At 45.4% G+C, this 16,988-nt stretch overlaps 1 protein-coding gene across 3 annotated transcripts in view; it reads left to right on the plus strand.

Annotated features, from left to right (window-relative positions):
• The window catches only part of LOC143210516 (hemicentin-1), a 188,898-nt gene that overhangs the window by 62,929 nt on the left and 108,981 nt on the right, over positions 1-16,988 (plus strand). For all 3 annotated transcript variants that reach the window (XR_013009270.1, XM_076427417.1, XM_076427418.1), the window contains exon 4: positions 3,397-3,602. Coding sequence is in view for 2 of the 3 variants with exons in the window: in XM_076427417.1 (XP_076283532.1) it covers positions 3,397-3,602 (206 nt within the window). In the remaining variant the exon portion in view is untranslated. The remainder of the gene's footprint in view (positions 1-3,396; positions 3,603-16,988) is intronic.

The raw sequence follows: 16,988 nt of genomic DNA on the forward strand, positions 1-16,988 counted from the left end.
CCTGCTCGAACCCTTCTCTCTTCTCTCAGTACAGCTCTCACCATCTTATTCGTCCCATTTTGTCCTCCTTCTATACTCAATTGCTTCCGTATTCTTCCCCCTCGATAACCTACCATTTGCATTCGAAGGCTGATCACAATGCACTATTTTATTAAAGAGACCGCAGTGAAATGACAAACTTTGTCAACAGCTTTCAAACTCATTCTCAGCAATTTGTGTATGGATTTTATTCACAGTTCTGAAATGCATTAAAACTCGGCAATCTTTATATTGCTGTCACTTTTATTTTGATATAGTTGTGCAACCCTCTCTTCGGAAGCAGCTTTTCGTAACAAAATTAAGGGTTGAAATTCAGCAGTTGTTGTACAGGGTGTCTCAGCTGAAGGAGGCCACCTAAATGTCTCCTTTATATTTAATCGCACGAAAAATATTTATCGAAGGAGAAATACCATAGAAGAACAATTTCTTTTGTCCGGTTATATTTTCATAGTATTTTCAAGGTCGTCGTTATTTTATTATCGAGAAAACTAATTTTTTTATTCCATCTTATAGCGGCTGAAAAAATACATTTGAATATGCATAAGTCATTAACAAGATGGACTAAAAAAACAGAAGTTTTCCGGATAAAAGTAACGATGACCTATTAAAAAATAGCTGGACAAAAGAAATTGTTCTTCTATGATATTCCTCCTCCGATACCATCTAAATTATGCCATAAATATCTTTCTTGTGCCATTAAAAATAAAGGAGATATGTAGGTGGCCTCCTTCAGTTGAGACACCCTGTATAGCTCTTTCTTATGATCACAATATTCTTTAAAGAGGGTGATACCTAAGGTGATTTGAAATAATCTTTTCCTTTATGCAAAAGGTTCTCCGCGGCTTCGTTAAAAAATTATTAACGAAAAAGGCGGACCAATCAGAGAACAGAGACTTCGCACGGATCGTCTGAACAAAGCCGGGGAGAACATTTTCGCAAAGGGAGAAGTCGCTTCAAATCACATCCTCTTTGGGACGTCCTCTGTTTTGAACCCATTAACGAGTGTATTATTTAAGAAGCAACGTAAAATCTCTTATACAAAAAGCAAAAGTGCCAGTCAATTCAGCAGCGTTTCCCAGTGGGACGTAACAAACTGAAATATTTCCGGGCACTTTCCCGACCCCGACACGATAGAGTGTAGAGTTAGAGCGGGACGGTTTCGCGTTTGCTCGACCGCCTCTTTCGTGGCAAACGTTCTCTAGGCGATCGCGCGGCGATCTTCGTTCTCCCTTTTGACCAGATCTCGATCCCTCCTTCTCCCTTTCCTCGTTTCCGGTGCCTTTCATCGCGCGAAACTTTCTGCTGACCACGACTTTCCGAAGAACACCAGCAGCGCAGAGGGTAGCCGTTCTAATCCGATTGAATCTTCCGCTCGGCTGGCAGGACGAAACTCTCGCGAGCCGTTCGACCGGTTGCACCACACGATCGGACAAGGAACCACGCCTCCAAACAACGTCTCCGCTCCAGTCCTTACTTGGTTTTCAACCTGCGATTTCTCTGCTGTTACTACACTAAACTGTGCTGCCGCGAAAATGTCTGTTTCCGCAATACTTCAATGAGATTAGACCACGGAAACTTTTGCCCCCCGTTGCTTACAGAGTCATAGTGATTGATGTCGAATGATCGTTTATCTGAGGTATCGAACGGAGTCTTATCTACACGGTCATTAGCAATTTGATTAGCCTCAGAAATATAACAGAATCAAAGTGGTGCATTGATTTAGGTAAAAATTGCAATATTAACCCTTTGCACTCGAAGCAATTTTAATTCGAAAATCAAGACATTTCTTTTCACCCAGATCATGTTTATTCTATGGAATCTTTTTTACATTGTGCACATCAAATTTAACAAGTTTTCTCATATAACAGTTGAGCTTTTCACAATTTATAGAAAACAGACGAATTTAATAATATTAAAACTGTTTTGAATAATGGTGTGGCAATTTTTATTGAAGCCTCAGACTCGCCATTCGAGTGCAAAGGGTTAAGATGATTGTGAATTGTAGACTGCGGATCTTTGTGCAAAATAAAAAATGTTTGCATTGGTTGCCAGACACAGGAGCCATATCAAAATTTCATTCTTCTTTTAATTATCTTATTAAGGTGGCCTTAAATTTTTTTAATACCTCCACTGTTTTAAATTGTACGTGCCCATTTTTGTCATAAATGCATAAAATCCGCATTCTAGTGATTAGTCATTGATTATGGTGATCGTACAACATTGGAAAAAATAGTCCACTGGTCCATTTTTATTAACTGTCCACTGGTCTCGCATTTTTATCAGAAATTCTTAAAATCCGCAGTCTTTTACGATACTGAGGGTAGTCGTACGACCTTCTCGCATTTAGCAGATCCCACGCAAAATTGCTAAACCATTCCAATTCGTCGCCCCTCGCTTAACGCGTAATTAGAGGCCGCCCGACACGGCGCGGCGGGTGCATTGAACGTATCCGCGACCCGCGAGCCACCCGCGATCCCGTGTAATCGAGCGTGCTCATACACACAGCCGAAGACAGCCCGAAACGGAGCAAAGATCATCAAACTCGCATACAAACTTTAATTGCTTCGCCCGATGAATCGCTGGATTGTGCGGTAAACTTGCCTTCCGAGCACCGACGTGCACCTGCGAACCGTTTCCGACGACTCGTTCCGTCCGACGGAAACACTAATCGCGCTGACGTCAGACGCCTAACCCGACGACGAGGCCCGTTGGCCAACCTCGTGATCGTCATTCCTCTATCTATTTTTTATGGTAGTCCCTCCTCTCATTAGGAATCCAGGGACTATGATTGCTCAAGGTCATTGAAGGTTACAGATAAAGAAGGTGAAATAATCCCGATTATCGATAGTAAATGTTAAATATTTAATTTAATAAATGCTTTCGGCGCTACCGTTTCGATCACTTAGTAAATCTAGCAATTTTGCAATATACTTTTGTTCTTTCCTAACGTTTCGGTTCAGTTTTGAACCTTTTTCAAAGGAAAAATGCTGGTTAAGAACGTTCTTAACCAGCAGCGTGTACAAATCAGTTTTTCAATGCTCAATTTACATTATTAAATACTACATTACTAAAGTTATTATAGCAAATTTTTCCTTTGAAAAAACTAAGTGATCGAAAGGGTAGCGCCGAAAGCATCATTAAATTAAATAGAGAAGGTAAAATATATGCGAAGAAAAAGTGTGTTAATTTGAGCGATTCAGTTGTGACTCGTAGAAAATCATTGCGATCCAATAAAAGCGGCTTGCAATCAACGCCCAAAGCGTTCAGCGAAAGATTCGATTATAAACTGAAGATGCAACAAATTAAGGGGGGCGATAAGTTCCACCATTGAAGTGATTATTTTTGTTTACTTTTCAGCTACGACGCTAGGAATAAACAGTTCGGCAAAGCGAAGTTGTGGAGCGCGCCGAACTTCTGGGGCGACCGAGCCTCGTTCAAAGCGAGTTCACCTGCTCAGCTGACGATCCGAGACCTGCAGCAGACCGACGAGGGAGTTTACAGGTGCAGAGTCGATTTCCGTAACACGCCGACCAGGAATCTCAAGGTCAACTTTACAGTTATCGGTAAGTCCATGGGCACCCACATCAGTTCCAATCCCGCGCGACTGTTCCGCAGAACTTTGCTACATTGGCAAAGTACCTGAATCCAACATTCAATCGAGCTTCTAAGTACTCTGTCCTCTTTCATGCTGTACCTTGCGCGATGTGACACCACAGCAAAATTGTGAAACTGGCCTGCAACTTCGATTCAGTATGTTTTCAAACTACCGAATAGCGACGGTCAATGTTCCATCTACATTATTTGAGACTACTATGATTGCAGAAAAGTTCAGTAAAATCGAAGTGGGGCAGTGGGAATCTTTGCGAGACAAAGCTCAGTGATTTGGAGGGGTACGCGGGGTAGAGGAGGCGAACTGGAACCATTGAAATTTAAAAACACGATCCGCCTATTTTCCCCTACTCGTCGAACTTTGCCAGTTTCACGCGAAACTACCTGGAAACTTGTCGCAGTTTCTGGACATTGCGGTGCTCCGATAGATCGCTCTGGAAATCGGGAGAGACTACTATTGGGGATTCAGAGAGAGAGAGAGAGAGAGGAAGATAAAGAGAGAGTGTGTGTGAGAGAGAGAGATCGTAGGGACGTATCGGTGGTCGGTTTCAAGCAAGATCGTTGATTGGAAGCTCGAATTCGGAAACGATTGTGCGACGAGAACGACGCGTTTTGCGGTCGATCAGTTTGCCGAACGACGTCGAATACCCGTCCCATCGGATCTACCGGGCCAGCTCTCGATTGTTCGAACCCCCGTGCCAATGATTACAGCCAAACTTTATTCGCTGGCCGAAAGATTGATCAACCGGAGACTTCGGACAACGATTCATGACCTCGATCACCAACTGTGCGAGAGCTGACCGAATCGCTTTCGCTTCAAAAAGATCCTCCATTTGCTGTTTCACTCTCCGTAAAATTAGACCCGTATAATTACTACAATGTTCATCGTATTTAACTATTATTCCCGATTATGCATACTATAGTGTACGTTTCAATTTTGTTTCTGTCTCTTTTCCTTGATTTCAGTGGAAAATATGATGACCCAGTTTGATTATCTGATCTCGATGATCTGTTTTGACCCAGTGTATAAAAATTGTCTTTCAATTACTTGGTTCTTGACAATTAAATGAAATGAACAACAGTTACATTAGAAACAAAAGAGGAACTAAAAAGTATGTTTAAAAAATTGATAACTAAAGCAGTGAATAATCCTAAACGTTATAAACTATATAGTTGTAAGAATGGTCTGGGTTTATAAGTCTAGACTGAAATTTCGAATTTTCCAAATTTCGCAACAGAGGGCTGGCTAACTTCTTGTAGAACAATTGACCGGTTCCTCAGGAATTGAACGCCAGAAAGAGAGAGAGAGAGGGTGAGGGAGAAAGAGAAGAGTATAACTCGCATGGAAGACACAGGCGTATCAGGTTTCGCGTATCGGCGAGGGCCGAAACTCCTGGCAGGCTTCTCCGGATACTTTGCCGAAAGTCTAAGACGGACCCAGAGGACGTTGCTCTTGTCTTCTAATAGAATCGAACCAGTATCGTGGTCTCTGTTTAAGGAGAACCGCGCTCCGTACCCTCGAAACCGGGCAGAAGCCCAAAGTCCTTTCAGGAAACCCCTAACCCAATTTACTCATCGATCGACTATTAAACTGAGTTAAGCGCCTCGACTGTCGATTCCGCTCCAACGAGTACCCCCCAAGAAACTTTAAGACGTACCTAAAATCTGCCCCGAAACGTGGAACGGGAACAAAGGGATCCTCTGTCGATACCGCGAACCTCAGACGTCGCGCCACTATCAATCCTTTCCCTCATCCCCTTCGTAACTCCTTGCGAGAAAAAATAGACAATTCATATCTATTACGTCCCTATCTAGATACATCTGTCATGTATTTTCTCTAATTACTAAACAACGATAACAGAGAAATAGAACTTGACTTTGACATTGATGGAAATTATAAAGAAATCATGTCCGTGATGTCATGTAACATCTGTAGAAATAAGTTTTGTGTACAACGCATAATTTCGAAGTTATTCGAGGTGATCAAGTCAGGTGCCTCGCCCTGTATAGTGTGCAATCATCTACCAGATCCAATACAGAACGATCTACCCTCAATTAGAAAAATGAATAGAGTTCCTTCGGCGAATCGTGTGTCGTGGATCGGTGTATCGTATTTCTGTTCGGACGTGTATCCCGATTCCGAAATTGCCACCCCTTGGCCCAGAAAATTCCAGCGCAGCTATCGCCGTGTGGTATGGTCTATTTCGGAAAATTGAAAAGACCTGGCGCGCGGGGCGACTTCGGCGCGACCCGACACGGCGTCAAAATTGAATCGGTGCATGCCCCGGGTAAGACTCTATCTTATATTGGGGAAAATACTTTCGGAACGAGACAGGGGTGCGGGAGATAGAGAGCGGGAGCAAGTCGGAAATGGGGATTCGTCCTCGGACGAAATTTACCGCGGCTTAACAACACGCTGCGCTCCGTTTTGCTACGCGCCGCTTTTTCTCCGAGCCCGACAGCGGCCCCACGAATTATTTATCGCGCAGCCGAATAATGTATCGCCCGGCGTAACTTAGCCCCCCATTCGGGAGTATAGTTCTCGAGGAGCTGGTAATGGAGTCGCGTTTTAGCGTCTCCGAACGGGAGACAACCGCCGCCGCGCCGCGCGGCTTGTTTCGAAATAAGACTGAGCGAAGCGGAAGTTTCCGAGGCCGTGGACGGATAGCCCGAGGTAGATTACTTTCACGGACATGCGGTTTTCCCGGCCTCCTAAAGAAATCATGATTCGAGCCTCAATAATGTACCGGCCAATCGAACTCCGCGGAAAGTTCGACGAGTGGCCGAGGCCAATCGAGCCCGCTCCAGCCAGACAGAAACTTTCCTGTATCGAACGGAGAAGCGAACCGGCAACTTTCGAGTGCATACTGTCTGCGACAATACGCGGCAGACGGGCTTCTTTATTTCGCAAATCATAGGGCAACGCCGCCGTATCGTTCAGTGCTGCGCTGGATTAACCAATAAGCAAAGAAACACCGTGTACAAAGCCATCCGTCTTCTGAGTATTAAATTCCGACTTTGATAACCCTGGATGAAATAAAACCAGCCCCTACTGTGTCAAAGGGTTAAATAAAAGGAAGATAAAGACCCACAGTCAATTCCCGAATATTCTACCAGTCCATCAACCGAAACCGAACTGGCGCATTTTTTCTCTTGAAAGCCTGCGTCATTAGAGACCCTCTTTAATTTTTCCCCGAGTCGAACGTCAGCTGAATTTTCGAAGCAACCGCGGCGATTACGCCCGAGCATAATTCTCCCAATATTTTCTTGGCAGGGGCGCGCGCATTTCCGGTACAAAGGGCTGCCGGGAACAAAACCGTGAACAATTTCCGCGAAAAATGTTCGTCGCAACGGTGATTCGGTTCTCGTTGAGAGCAAAGCTCGGCGAACCGTTTGATGCCGGACTTGCACCCGTTCTTTTTCCCTCGACTCAAAGTAATTGCTGTTAAGAAGCTTAAAACAGGAGAGACAGAGTGGGGCGAAAGATGAGGAGAGAGAGAGAGAGAGAGGGGTGGGTCTTTTAGCGTCGATGCCTTCGTCGTCAACCCTCCTTTAAGGGTTGAACGCATCGGATCCCGATGCACCGGCGGATGCATAATCTCCGGTAAGCAGCTTAAACGTTGCGCGACGCGGATTCCCGGTAGGTCTCGCGAGTCCGTCGATTCCCGGCGGTCCCGTGGGACGTGTTCGGTGTTATCGAGACCGTTGCCGGGCTTCCGGTATCTCGGAAAAGTTCCGGGAGCAACGAATTCCAACTAGCATAGACTGACGGCCGGTGCATAGCCGCCTGCATAGCCGACTGCATAGCCGCCGATCCGATGCACCGCGAGATAGACGAGACGAGGAACAGCCTCGAATGGAAAGCTGGATAAGACGAAATTAATTTCTCCCGTAATCGCCGATTAAACGATCCCCCCCCCACCCCTTCCCTTCCTCTGGAATGCAGGGAGGAGAAGGATAGGGGAGACGAGGTGGGTGTGCAGGGCACCCTGTCAAAATCTAAACCAAATCCTAATCGGATTAACGTTCGCCGACTCGACGCCTCAGCAGCTTTCCCTCCCAAAGTTTCTATCGTGCCATCGTGCCCCCTCGACCCTCCCCTCTCCCTCCATCTCTCTCTTCTTCTTCTTCCCACTCCCTCTCTCTCTCGAGACTGCTCCTTCCCGAAGAACCCTCGGGATTTCGCGAGGGAAACTCACGGTTTCAATATGCACGGGGAAGAACAAACACGTCGGGTATTAACTTTCAAGAATAACTCGGCGAACGCCGGCGTACAGTGCTCGATTTCGCCGCGTATCGCGAAACGCTGCGAGACTTTGCGATCGGTGCATCGTTGCGATGCCCCTCCAGCGGTAAAGTATTGTGTTTCAACGTACTTGAAAAAATTACATTTCCTTCCTCGAGCCCCTGGCACTGTGACTTATTTTAATATTCTACTCGTGACGATTAGGTTTTCGACCGTGCGATTTTTGTTCCTGATTGTTCGACCGCGCGGACACGTGTGAACGAACACGTAGACGTTAACGTAAATAAGGTCCGCGCGGTTCAAATCGCGCGGATTCCGCCGTGTCTGTTTCAGTTCTCTGTCTACACGGCGATCCTATCGACAGGGTGGCTGAAACGTGAACTTATTGTCATAAACGTGGTCTCTCCCGCCCCGCTTAAATGTCTCTCGGGACGGTCGCCGATCGATCAGCAATTTTTTCCGCATTATTTCAAGGCTTCCCAGCGCCGCCCGCGCCCGGAAGAAGAATGTATCCGCGTTTCGATTCCCTGTGTCATGTCGCGTTTACGAGACCGAACAATGCCGATCCGGGGGCCGGCACCGATCGATCCAGCCGAGTGCAGGTACATACATACATACACAACTCTTTATTCGTTGCAACAACTCTTTCGCATCCATAGGTTTGCTTCAAGAACGCTGTAAACAAGATAAACGTGCTGCACGCTCGAGGGCCGCGAAGCTTGTTCATTTGTTCGCGTTGTCAACGAAACAGAGAGAGAGAGAGAGAGAGAGAGAGAGAGAGAGAGAGAGAGAGAGAGAGAGAGAGAGAGAGAGAGAGAGAGAGAGAGAGAGTTGCTCAAGTCGCTCGAACGATCAATCCAGCCAGTTTCCTTGGGAAAACAGCTCGCTTTAAAATTCCCGTGGACGATCCTCCGCGGTTAATGAGCCGCGTCGTGTTTTCGTAACTGGTCAGCGTTCAAACTTTGCTTGGGAAGAACCAACGTGGACGAACGTGCAGGAACGTGGACGAACGTGGGAGGAAGTAGAAGAGAAAAAGAATTAGACACCAGTTCAAGACACCATACTTGTGAACCTGCATTTTCTTGGCGGAAGGTTGCAACACTATCCTACATCATTTGTTTCCATTTTATGCATACATAAAAAAAAGAATAGCAAGAAAATCAAATTTTTAATGATTTTGTTATGAAATATTTATGAACATATTCGTGACAGTTTTCTGATTGAAACGAGACCAAACACGACGTAATTCGAGTCACATTTGCTCGTTTAATCCACGATTGAATAGCACCTCTGTTTTCCGAACTAATCGGTGTAACATCAGTATAGATAAAAGAATAATTATCTAGCTAGAGTCCTCAATTAAATTTATACTGATTGATACAACGAATCGTGTGCACATGAAACAGGATGACGAAAAATTCAGGCATTGGTTCGGATACTAGAGATTCTACTAAACCGTGAGATTAAACCATTAAATATGATGCGAATCGTATCGTGCTTGGACTCATTTTAAACAGAAAAATGTGACGGACATATTTTTATACATTATTCTTTGAAACCTGAATAGATGGCTCAAGGATTCGCTGAATACCGGGGGGCAGTTTCGAGTCTTTCGGATCATTTCGCACGGACAACCCGAAGATATAGGGATCGCAAGGTCGACGCCGATCGCGGCGAAAGGGATCTGCGAGGTAAAGATCCGCGGACGGGTCCAGCTGCCATATTTTTCCGCCCCAGAAAGCTCGTTCGTCTTGTGCTCGGTTCGCAGCCAGCCACTGTTCCCTTTTTCTTATCTTATGCAACGGTGCTAGTTGAAAAGGATCGGGGGATAGGTATAGGTTACGTCTCGCGAGCTCGATCATCTTCGACAGGACGTTTGCCACGTGGAAAACGGAGAGGTATTATTTCTCCGCGAGACGAACGACAAAGGAAACCTTGTCTCCGTCCTCCCTCCCCGTTATCGGACATTCTTCTTTCCGGGCTCGAGCTCGAGTGTGCAGCTACGAATGTAAATTCCCCTTTCTCTCTCCCCCCGAGCATAATTTATAATTCTCAATTGAATTTCTCGGCTCCTTCGTGAACCCCGCGAGACGAACATTGGACGTTCCAGACTTTTCCGTATCTGGAATGATAACGGCGTGAGGCGCCAAGAAGAGGATCTTGATTTTTCGGAAAATACATGTGGAAGGAAATTTCGCAACGGTAATGGCCCTTTGAACAGCTCTCTCCCAGCTTCGCAGATAAACAGAGAGACGAGACTTGAGTGGGAAAAATTGTTACGTGATTTTCATTCGTTTTCGTTTACTCGTTCGGAACGTACAAAAACGTGTTCAAGTAAAATATCGGCAACATATTGATTATTACCCCAGGAATTTATGTTGAATACGTATATTAGATTAAAACTTAAAAAGTTGTAGAACTTAATCGTAAAAATGTACAAATTATCCATGCAATAATATACAAGAAATGTTTACCGCAATCAGGATATCCTATTTGTCTTAAATTAGAAAATTCCACGGCTGCACAAAAGCGTTGCGGAGACTGAAAAACTTACGAGAAGCAGAATATTCATCTAAATTAAATTACGTTAAACTTGCAATTAAAATAGCAAACGGGAAATGAAAGAGGATGCGAGGGATGAAAACAGCCCTTAAAGTTCAGGACGGATTTACTTAAAAGTTAGTGGGCAGGTTTACCAAATGTCAAACTAGATTAAAACCTAATTTGTACCTTGGGAAAAACTTACTAGATGTAAAAGGAGGCCGTAGGGAAACTACTTCGCGGAAATCGTCATAATTAATACCGGAGTTGCTAAAGTGTACACGCTAATTAGACGAGTCGGCGAAGCGAAGATCGCGTCGTTAGTTATGTGCGAGACACGAAAACTGGAAGAAAAAAATTGTCTCTTTCTGATTGAAAAAAAAGCTGGCATTCGAAATCATTTCGAATTTCGATGCTCTCGTATCCGGGGCAAGCAAATGAAGCTTTTAATTTTAATTTCAGACAATTTGTGTCATCAAAAATATTTATAAACTTGACGCTTTAATTAGAGATCGAAAATCGTTTCCAATTTTGATATTCCCAGATCCGACGCTAGCAGATCAAGCTTTTAACATTTCCAGCGCTGTTAGCCATCAGAAATATTTGCAATACTGTTCTTTTTAATTAAAGATCGAAAATCGTTTCCAACTTTTGATATTCTCGGATCCGACGCAAGCAATTTCTAGCATAATAAAACATATTTGTAATACTATTTAATATTGATTCCGATAAAACGGATATGGGCAGGAACATAATCGAAGTAATGTCTGGTTTCCATCGAAATCCTAAGATTCGCGGGTCGCTGACCTGCTCCAGTTGCGAAGTAGCTTGATGGTTCCGGAAAGTACAATTGGGATTCAATTTCGAGGCAGAGACGCGCGTTGATTACGCAATCTCCCTTTGGCTAGAGAGAGAGAGAGCAAGAGAGGGATGTAACGAGAGAGAGAGAGAAGGAACCTGAAACGGGACGGAACGGAACGTCTTTGAGGATAGCAGAATGCGAAACGTGGGGGCGTTAGAGGAGAGAATGCCGAGGACCTCGGTGATCGGAACACGTTCAACAGGACCCGCCGGACAGGATACGCTCGAACCAGGAATATCGGGGACGTCGGGGAATCGTACGCGTGACTCGAATACATATACGACTACAGCCGCGGCTGGCTGCTCTACCGATATCACCAGACAGAGTCACAAAAGTCAAGATATTTCTCGCTGGGCTGTAATCAACGTGTCCTCTCTCCCCGGATCTTGTGTTGTCGTCTTCTCTCTGCTCGTCGAACCGAATACACCCGGCGACTTCCGGTTCTCCGATACAATAACCTCGCTCGACCACCGCATACTGTGGCTCTACACGTGTACACACCGCCATTCCTGATTTCGAGAGCTCCCCACCCCCTCCCTCTCTCCCGGGGGAAAGCTACACACTGAACAACCAGATTTTTACCAAAATTTCGCTGTGCACGATGCGGACCACCCTTCATCGAACTGGCGCGGCGCCTGCGGCTTCCGGATATTGCCAAATCGAAGATGGCGTAACTTCGATATTGTTTGTGATCTTTGGACAGTTAATTTTTTATTTGAGGAGTTTAGGTGTACGTGACAAGGATTAGTAGAACGAATGTAAAATAATATAGTAGAAAATTCAACAAACATAATTTCGAGAAACGTAAAGCTAGTCTAGCCAAGTAACTATAAGACAGATTAGAGTGTCTCGTTGTTCTCCCGTGTCAATGCGGACTCGCCTAACAGGCAGGGATAGTCTCCAATCACGACGCGACGTCGAGGACTGCGCATCAAGAAGGAAAAGCAACGACGCGGTGCCTACAACGCGGAGCAATCAGCATCCGTGCGTGGATCGAGAGCTCGCATCGGCGTGTTTTCTTTTTCTCGTTCCGTTTACTTTTTTCCACAGTGAAGCCTTTAGAACGCGAAGCCTCTTTTACCGAGCCGAGTCGAGTCGGGCCGGGCCGGGCCGCGAGTACCCGACCCTTTCATCGCGATGTTGCACACACTTTTCTATCCCGAAGCCGGCGTTGTTCGCGGTCGCGCTTTCATCGGGCGTTTTCTCTAATTGCTTTGGGTCGGAATCTTAACCCTTCGGGCACCACCGAGAAACTGTCCTACTATGTATGACTGTCCTACGTCACTGTCGCCCATTAATGTCATTGTCATGTGTTTTTTATCTGCATTATTTTGTTAGAAATAAAGGTGACCTTGAATTTTCTAAATTCAACACTTTTTTCCATTTGTGATCTTGTGTGGCCTTGAAGATCATTGTGTCCGATACGAATATGAATTCGTTTTGGCACACGCTGTTAAAAGCTACATAGCATTCCATTTAGAAGATCGAAGTTCACCTTCATTTCTAAAAAAAAAAATTACAGACACTCTTAGAATTGTTTCGGGTAAAAAATATTGGCTTATCGTTTTGTCCCTGGCTGTGTAGAAAATATTAAAATGTCTGAACATTTTGGCAATACCCTTTTAACATCATAATGGTTAATCTTGGTTGGTTGTGGGTATCTCCTCCCACCGCACGAACCGAAGAATCGAGGCGGAGTTTGTTCGTGTTACTTAGAAATCCTCCGCGACCCGCCGAGATTTACTTAACACACAGTTTCCCGATCCACGACCCAACCATCGGCTTTCATCTTTTCCACTCGCAGAATTTTCCGAGGGCTTTACTTTCGCCAAGCGCTCCCGCGCCGTGATCCAGATTCCGAGGAATCTCCATGACGGACGAGCAACTCGCCGAACTTCTCGATTTGAACGTTTTCACGGGAAGCTAGAGAAACACTCGGGAAATCCTCGCGATAACTCGTTCCTCTCGATATCAATTACAGCTCGATGGACAGCCGATTTTAGCGGGCTACCGGGCTTCTTGACACTTCTCAACATTCATTCTCCAACATTGAGATAAACTATCTTAGAAATATTCCTTTCGTTCGAAGAGCTTCTCTTAATCATTGCATTCGACCAGATTGAAGAAGTTAAGTGAATAAAATCCTCCCGCCTCTTTATAGAAACTCATTTCAATTTTCCGCGTGAAACATAACAGCATTAATTCGCAGCGGAGATCAAACAAGCCGCCACTCGAACTCGATCCGCGAGCAGGAGCATTGCACGATGTGCTCTGAGCCAGATTATGGGTCCACGGAGATTCTCGGAAGAATTTTTCCCCGGGACTGGTAGAACGATATTACATACTTAGCTGAGCGGCGCAGCTGCAACGTCCATAGAGACTGGAACATCCGTCATATCTGTTCTCTTTGCTTCTTTTCCTGCGATCCTGTTCGCTCTGTGCACCTTTTGTCTCGCGCACGATGAAGCAGTTATCCTTCGCGGGGCTTGCTTTCAATTTTCCTCGAGCGGACCCGGGAATCAGCAACATGATTCCCTGCGAAACTTCACCGGCAGGAAACCGGCGCTACAGTAGGCCAAATCGACGCGCTAGCTGTTCATAAGCTAAAAGATCGAAGTCTTCATATCGATTTTTAACGAATGTACAATGTTTCTTAAATGTCCATTACATTCAAAAATGATAATATTAATTAAAGTTATTAACAACTCTCGTTACAATAAGCGTTCAAAGATCAAACTTTTTCCTGTGCCCTGGAAAACCTACTGAAGATTAAGTGCCTAATTTTTTTTTGTATGAGGAATGTATATCTATGTTGAGAACGCACCAGGAACTAAACATTAATGTTCATAATTTGTTATAAAAAGAAAATACTTAGTCAACTAAGGAATACCGTCAAAGTTTTTCACCTTTGACAAGGGATAAGTTAAAAGTGTTATATAGTGTCGTGCTCTAACAAAGTGGAACATTTTCAGCAACGTCTCCTCTAAAAGATCCTGCAAACCTCACACGCAAATCCGCGGGATATTCTATTGGAACATTTGTAACGTGCAGTTTAGGAAAGAGACGGTGGTGCTCTAGTGCAAAATTTCGGAACCTCGAGGTGCTGTATTTATTTCCAACCCATTTTTCGTGTTTAAATAATTAATTAATCAACTAAAAATACGCACCACCGCCTTTGTACATGTCCTGGCTATGTCGATGCAGAGCGATTTTTTCGATTCGTACGATAAATCTGTCAGTGGCGACCATGTTGTGATATCATGCTTGCTTCGGATGCCTCGTAACAGGCGCTATCTGCCGAATATTACAAATTATTCCTCGATAACGCAAAAATATGCATTTTGGGCACCGGACAGACGTAGATTTGTCTTTTAGGAATCACAATTGACCGCTTCGGAACTCCTCATTGCAATGTTCTCATTTTTTGTACTCTTGTAAACCTTGTAATTTCATATACGTATATGCGGATCTAGCGATGTGTGCGTGTGCCACCACACTCTTGCACATCAGTGAGAAAAGACGGCGAATTGACGTGCACGCCAGAGACAAACATGTTTGAAATCGCGACGGGTATCGACGCGCGAACCCGATTCCGGGAACGTGTCGTCGGATCGCCTCTCCCTCGGGCTTGGGCCCTGGATATTTGCTTGGCATCTAGATACCATCTCGAACAGATATCGGAACCAGTCTCGAAACAGTTCGGATCCGCGTCGTCCGCCTTTGTCAATTCTTTTGGTTAGCAAGTTTCCCGGAAAAGTTGCAGTATCGACGCCTTTCAAAGAACGACCGATGGATCGTCGCCTCGTGGGACGCGACCCAGAGCAGATGCACACGTTCCACACGCGCCTGTGCGCAGATATACCGATGCATTTCGCGGTGCAAGTTCTCCGGACGGATCGTGAAAGCATTTCTTACGGACGCGTCGAGATGGACTGGAGGGAGTTGCTTCGGTGGGTTTTTGGTGGATGCGCTGCTTTGTAATCAATTCACGAATGTTGGGATGTCTACCGTGCTGTTTAGAGAGGTTCTGTGACGGGTACGTTTATGCTAGAGTTCACGGTAATGATCAGAGGCGAACGAGAAGCGTTGATGCGCATTCGATTGATTTATAATGGAGATGTTCGCAGAGCTGCGAGCGGAGACAGTGATATTACGACTGACACAAAACAAGGTATAGAAAGATCTAAGAATTTTTGTATTTCTGAGAAAGACAATGTAAACCACGGAATGTGCAGAAAGGAAAGCGATAAGACTCCGTGAGTCGCGATAGCGCGGAGGAGATAATGCATTTCGTCCCTTTGAGTTATCCCCTGTGCTAATTCGAAGCAGCCAGCATCGAGGCGAGAATTCTCGTCGCGAATATCATCGGGGATCGAGTCGGAAGCAGCTCGAACGGGTGACTCTCGATCGCGATAAAATCGTGGATGGGAGGATCGTGGCGGGTTATCGGTGTATTGTTCCCGGGACGGAAGAGAATGGCCGTCGATCGCGTCGCGAGTCACGCTCCTGGCGCACTGCCGTCCGCCGAAGATCCTCGTAAAGCGAGATAAAGTTATGGCGACAGCCGGCAACGCGCGGAAGAAACGCCAGGATATACGAGGCTTGTCGCTATTATCGGTCACGACCCACGAACCACCTACCGAACGACCCTTCATTCCACCATCGTCCCACGACGCTGCCACGAAAAAGTCCTTTCACCTTGCTGTCGATGTTTACGCTGCGATTTTCTATCGGGAAAATTAGAGCAGCAAAATCGATAAAAATATTTCGACGAATATCGCTCACCCTTTGCCCGACGATTTAATTCCAAGATTTCGCACCATTTCATTTCCGCCTGATGGGAAATAAAATAATTCGTGCATTGGACAGGCTGTCTAGAAATAGTATTGCGCTTATAATTCCGTACCGATAGCAGCTACGAAAAATCCAGCATTGTAGAGTAGCCGTTTCACCAGCAAGTGTGCGTAGCATAAATCAGAAGAGCGTATTCTCAGCCGTTTGAAAACCAGCTTTCCGGGCAGCTCTATTCCTGGGCATTTGCCGGTCTAGCGACGACGACGCGCGAAACGGTGGCGTTCACGCAAAGAAAGCTTTGTTACCGATGCCTGGTTCGGGTTACCATATTACAGATTACCGTCACGACGCACCACCTGCCATGCAATTTTGCTTGGACAAGAGAGAGCAGGTTCCTCGGGAGAAGGATGCAAAATTCGTTCGCGGGTAATTTCTACGAAGGAACCGAGGAGAGAGAGTGACTGCGCTCGATGAATAATGTGGAATTTTACGGCCTCGTAAACGATTCCGACGTACCCGTAACTCAGCGACGGCCTCTTTCCCTTCTCGTCTTTTACTTTTCCCGGCTACGAACTCTCTCCCTTGACATTGTTCCCTGTCCCCTCCTGCTGTGCCATTCGTTTCCAGTTTTGCTCGCGAAAACTTGCCGTGCACCGCGGAAAAACATTCCAAACTCGAAATTGATATATCTGTCCGTATTTCCTCGTTTCCGGGTGGTTAAGACGTTTATTCGCGGTCTTGTTGCCGCTATAAAACTTCCTTCTTAACTTGCTGTTTTCTAATTCACTGCCGGGGAATGGCTGAACGGATGCTGTGCAGAAAGTGTAAGGGGAATCCACGAGTAATAAATGTAAGGATCGATATTTATTGCAGACAATGCACCCGAGAAATTTTTTT

This window comes from Lasioglossum baleicum, chromosome 7 (assembly GCF_051020765.1).
Source record: "Lasioglossum baleicum chromosome 7, iyLasBale1, whole genome shotgun sequence".
In the NCBI taxonomy this organism is placed as follows: Eukaryota; Metazoa; Arthropoda; class Insecta; order Hymenoptera; family Halictidae; genus Lasioglossum; species Lasioglossum baleicum.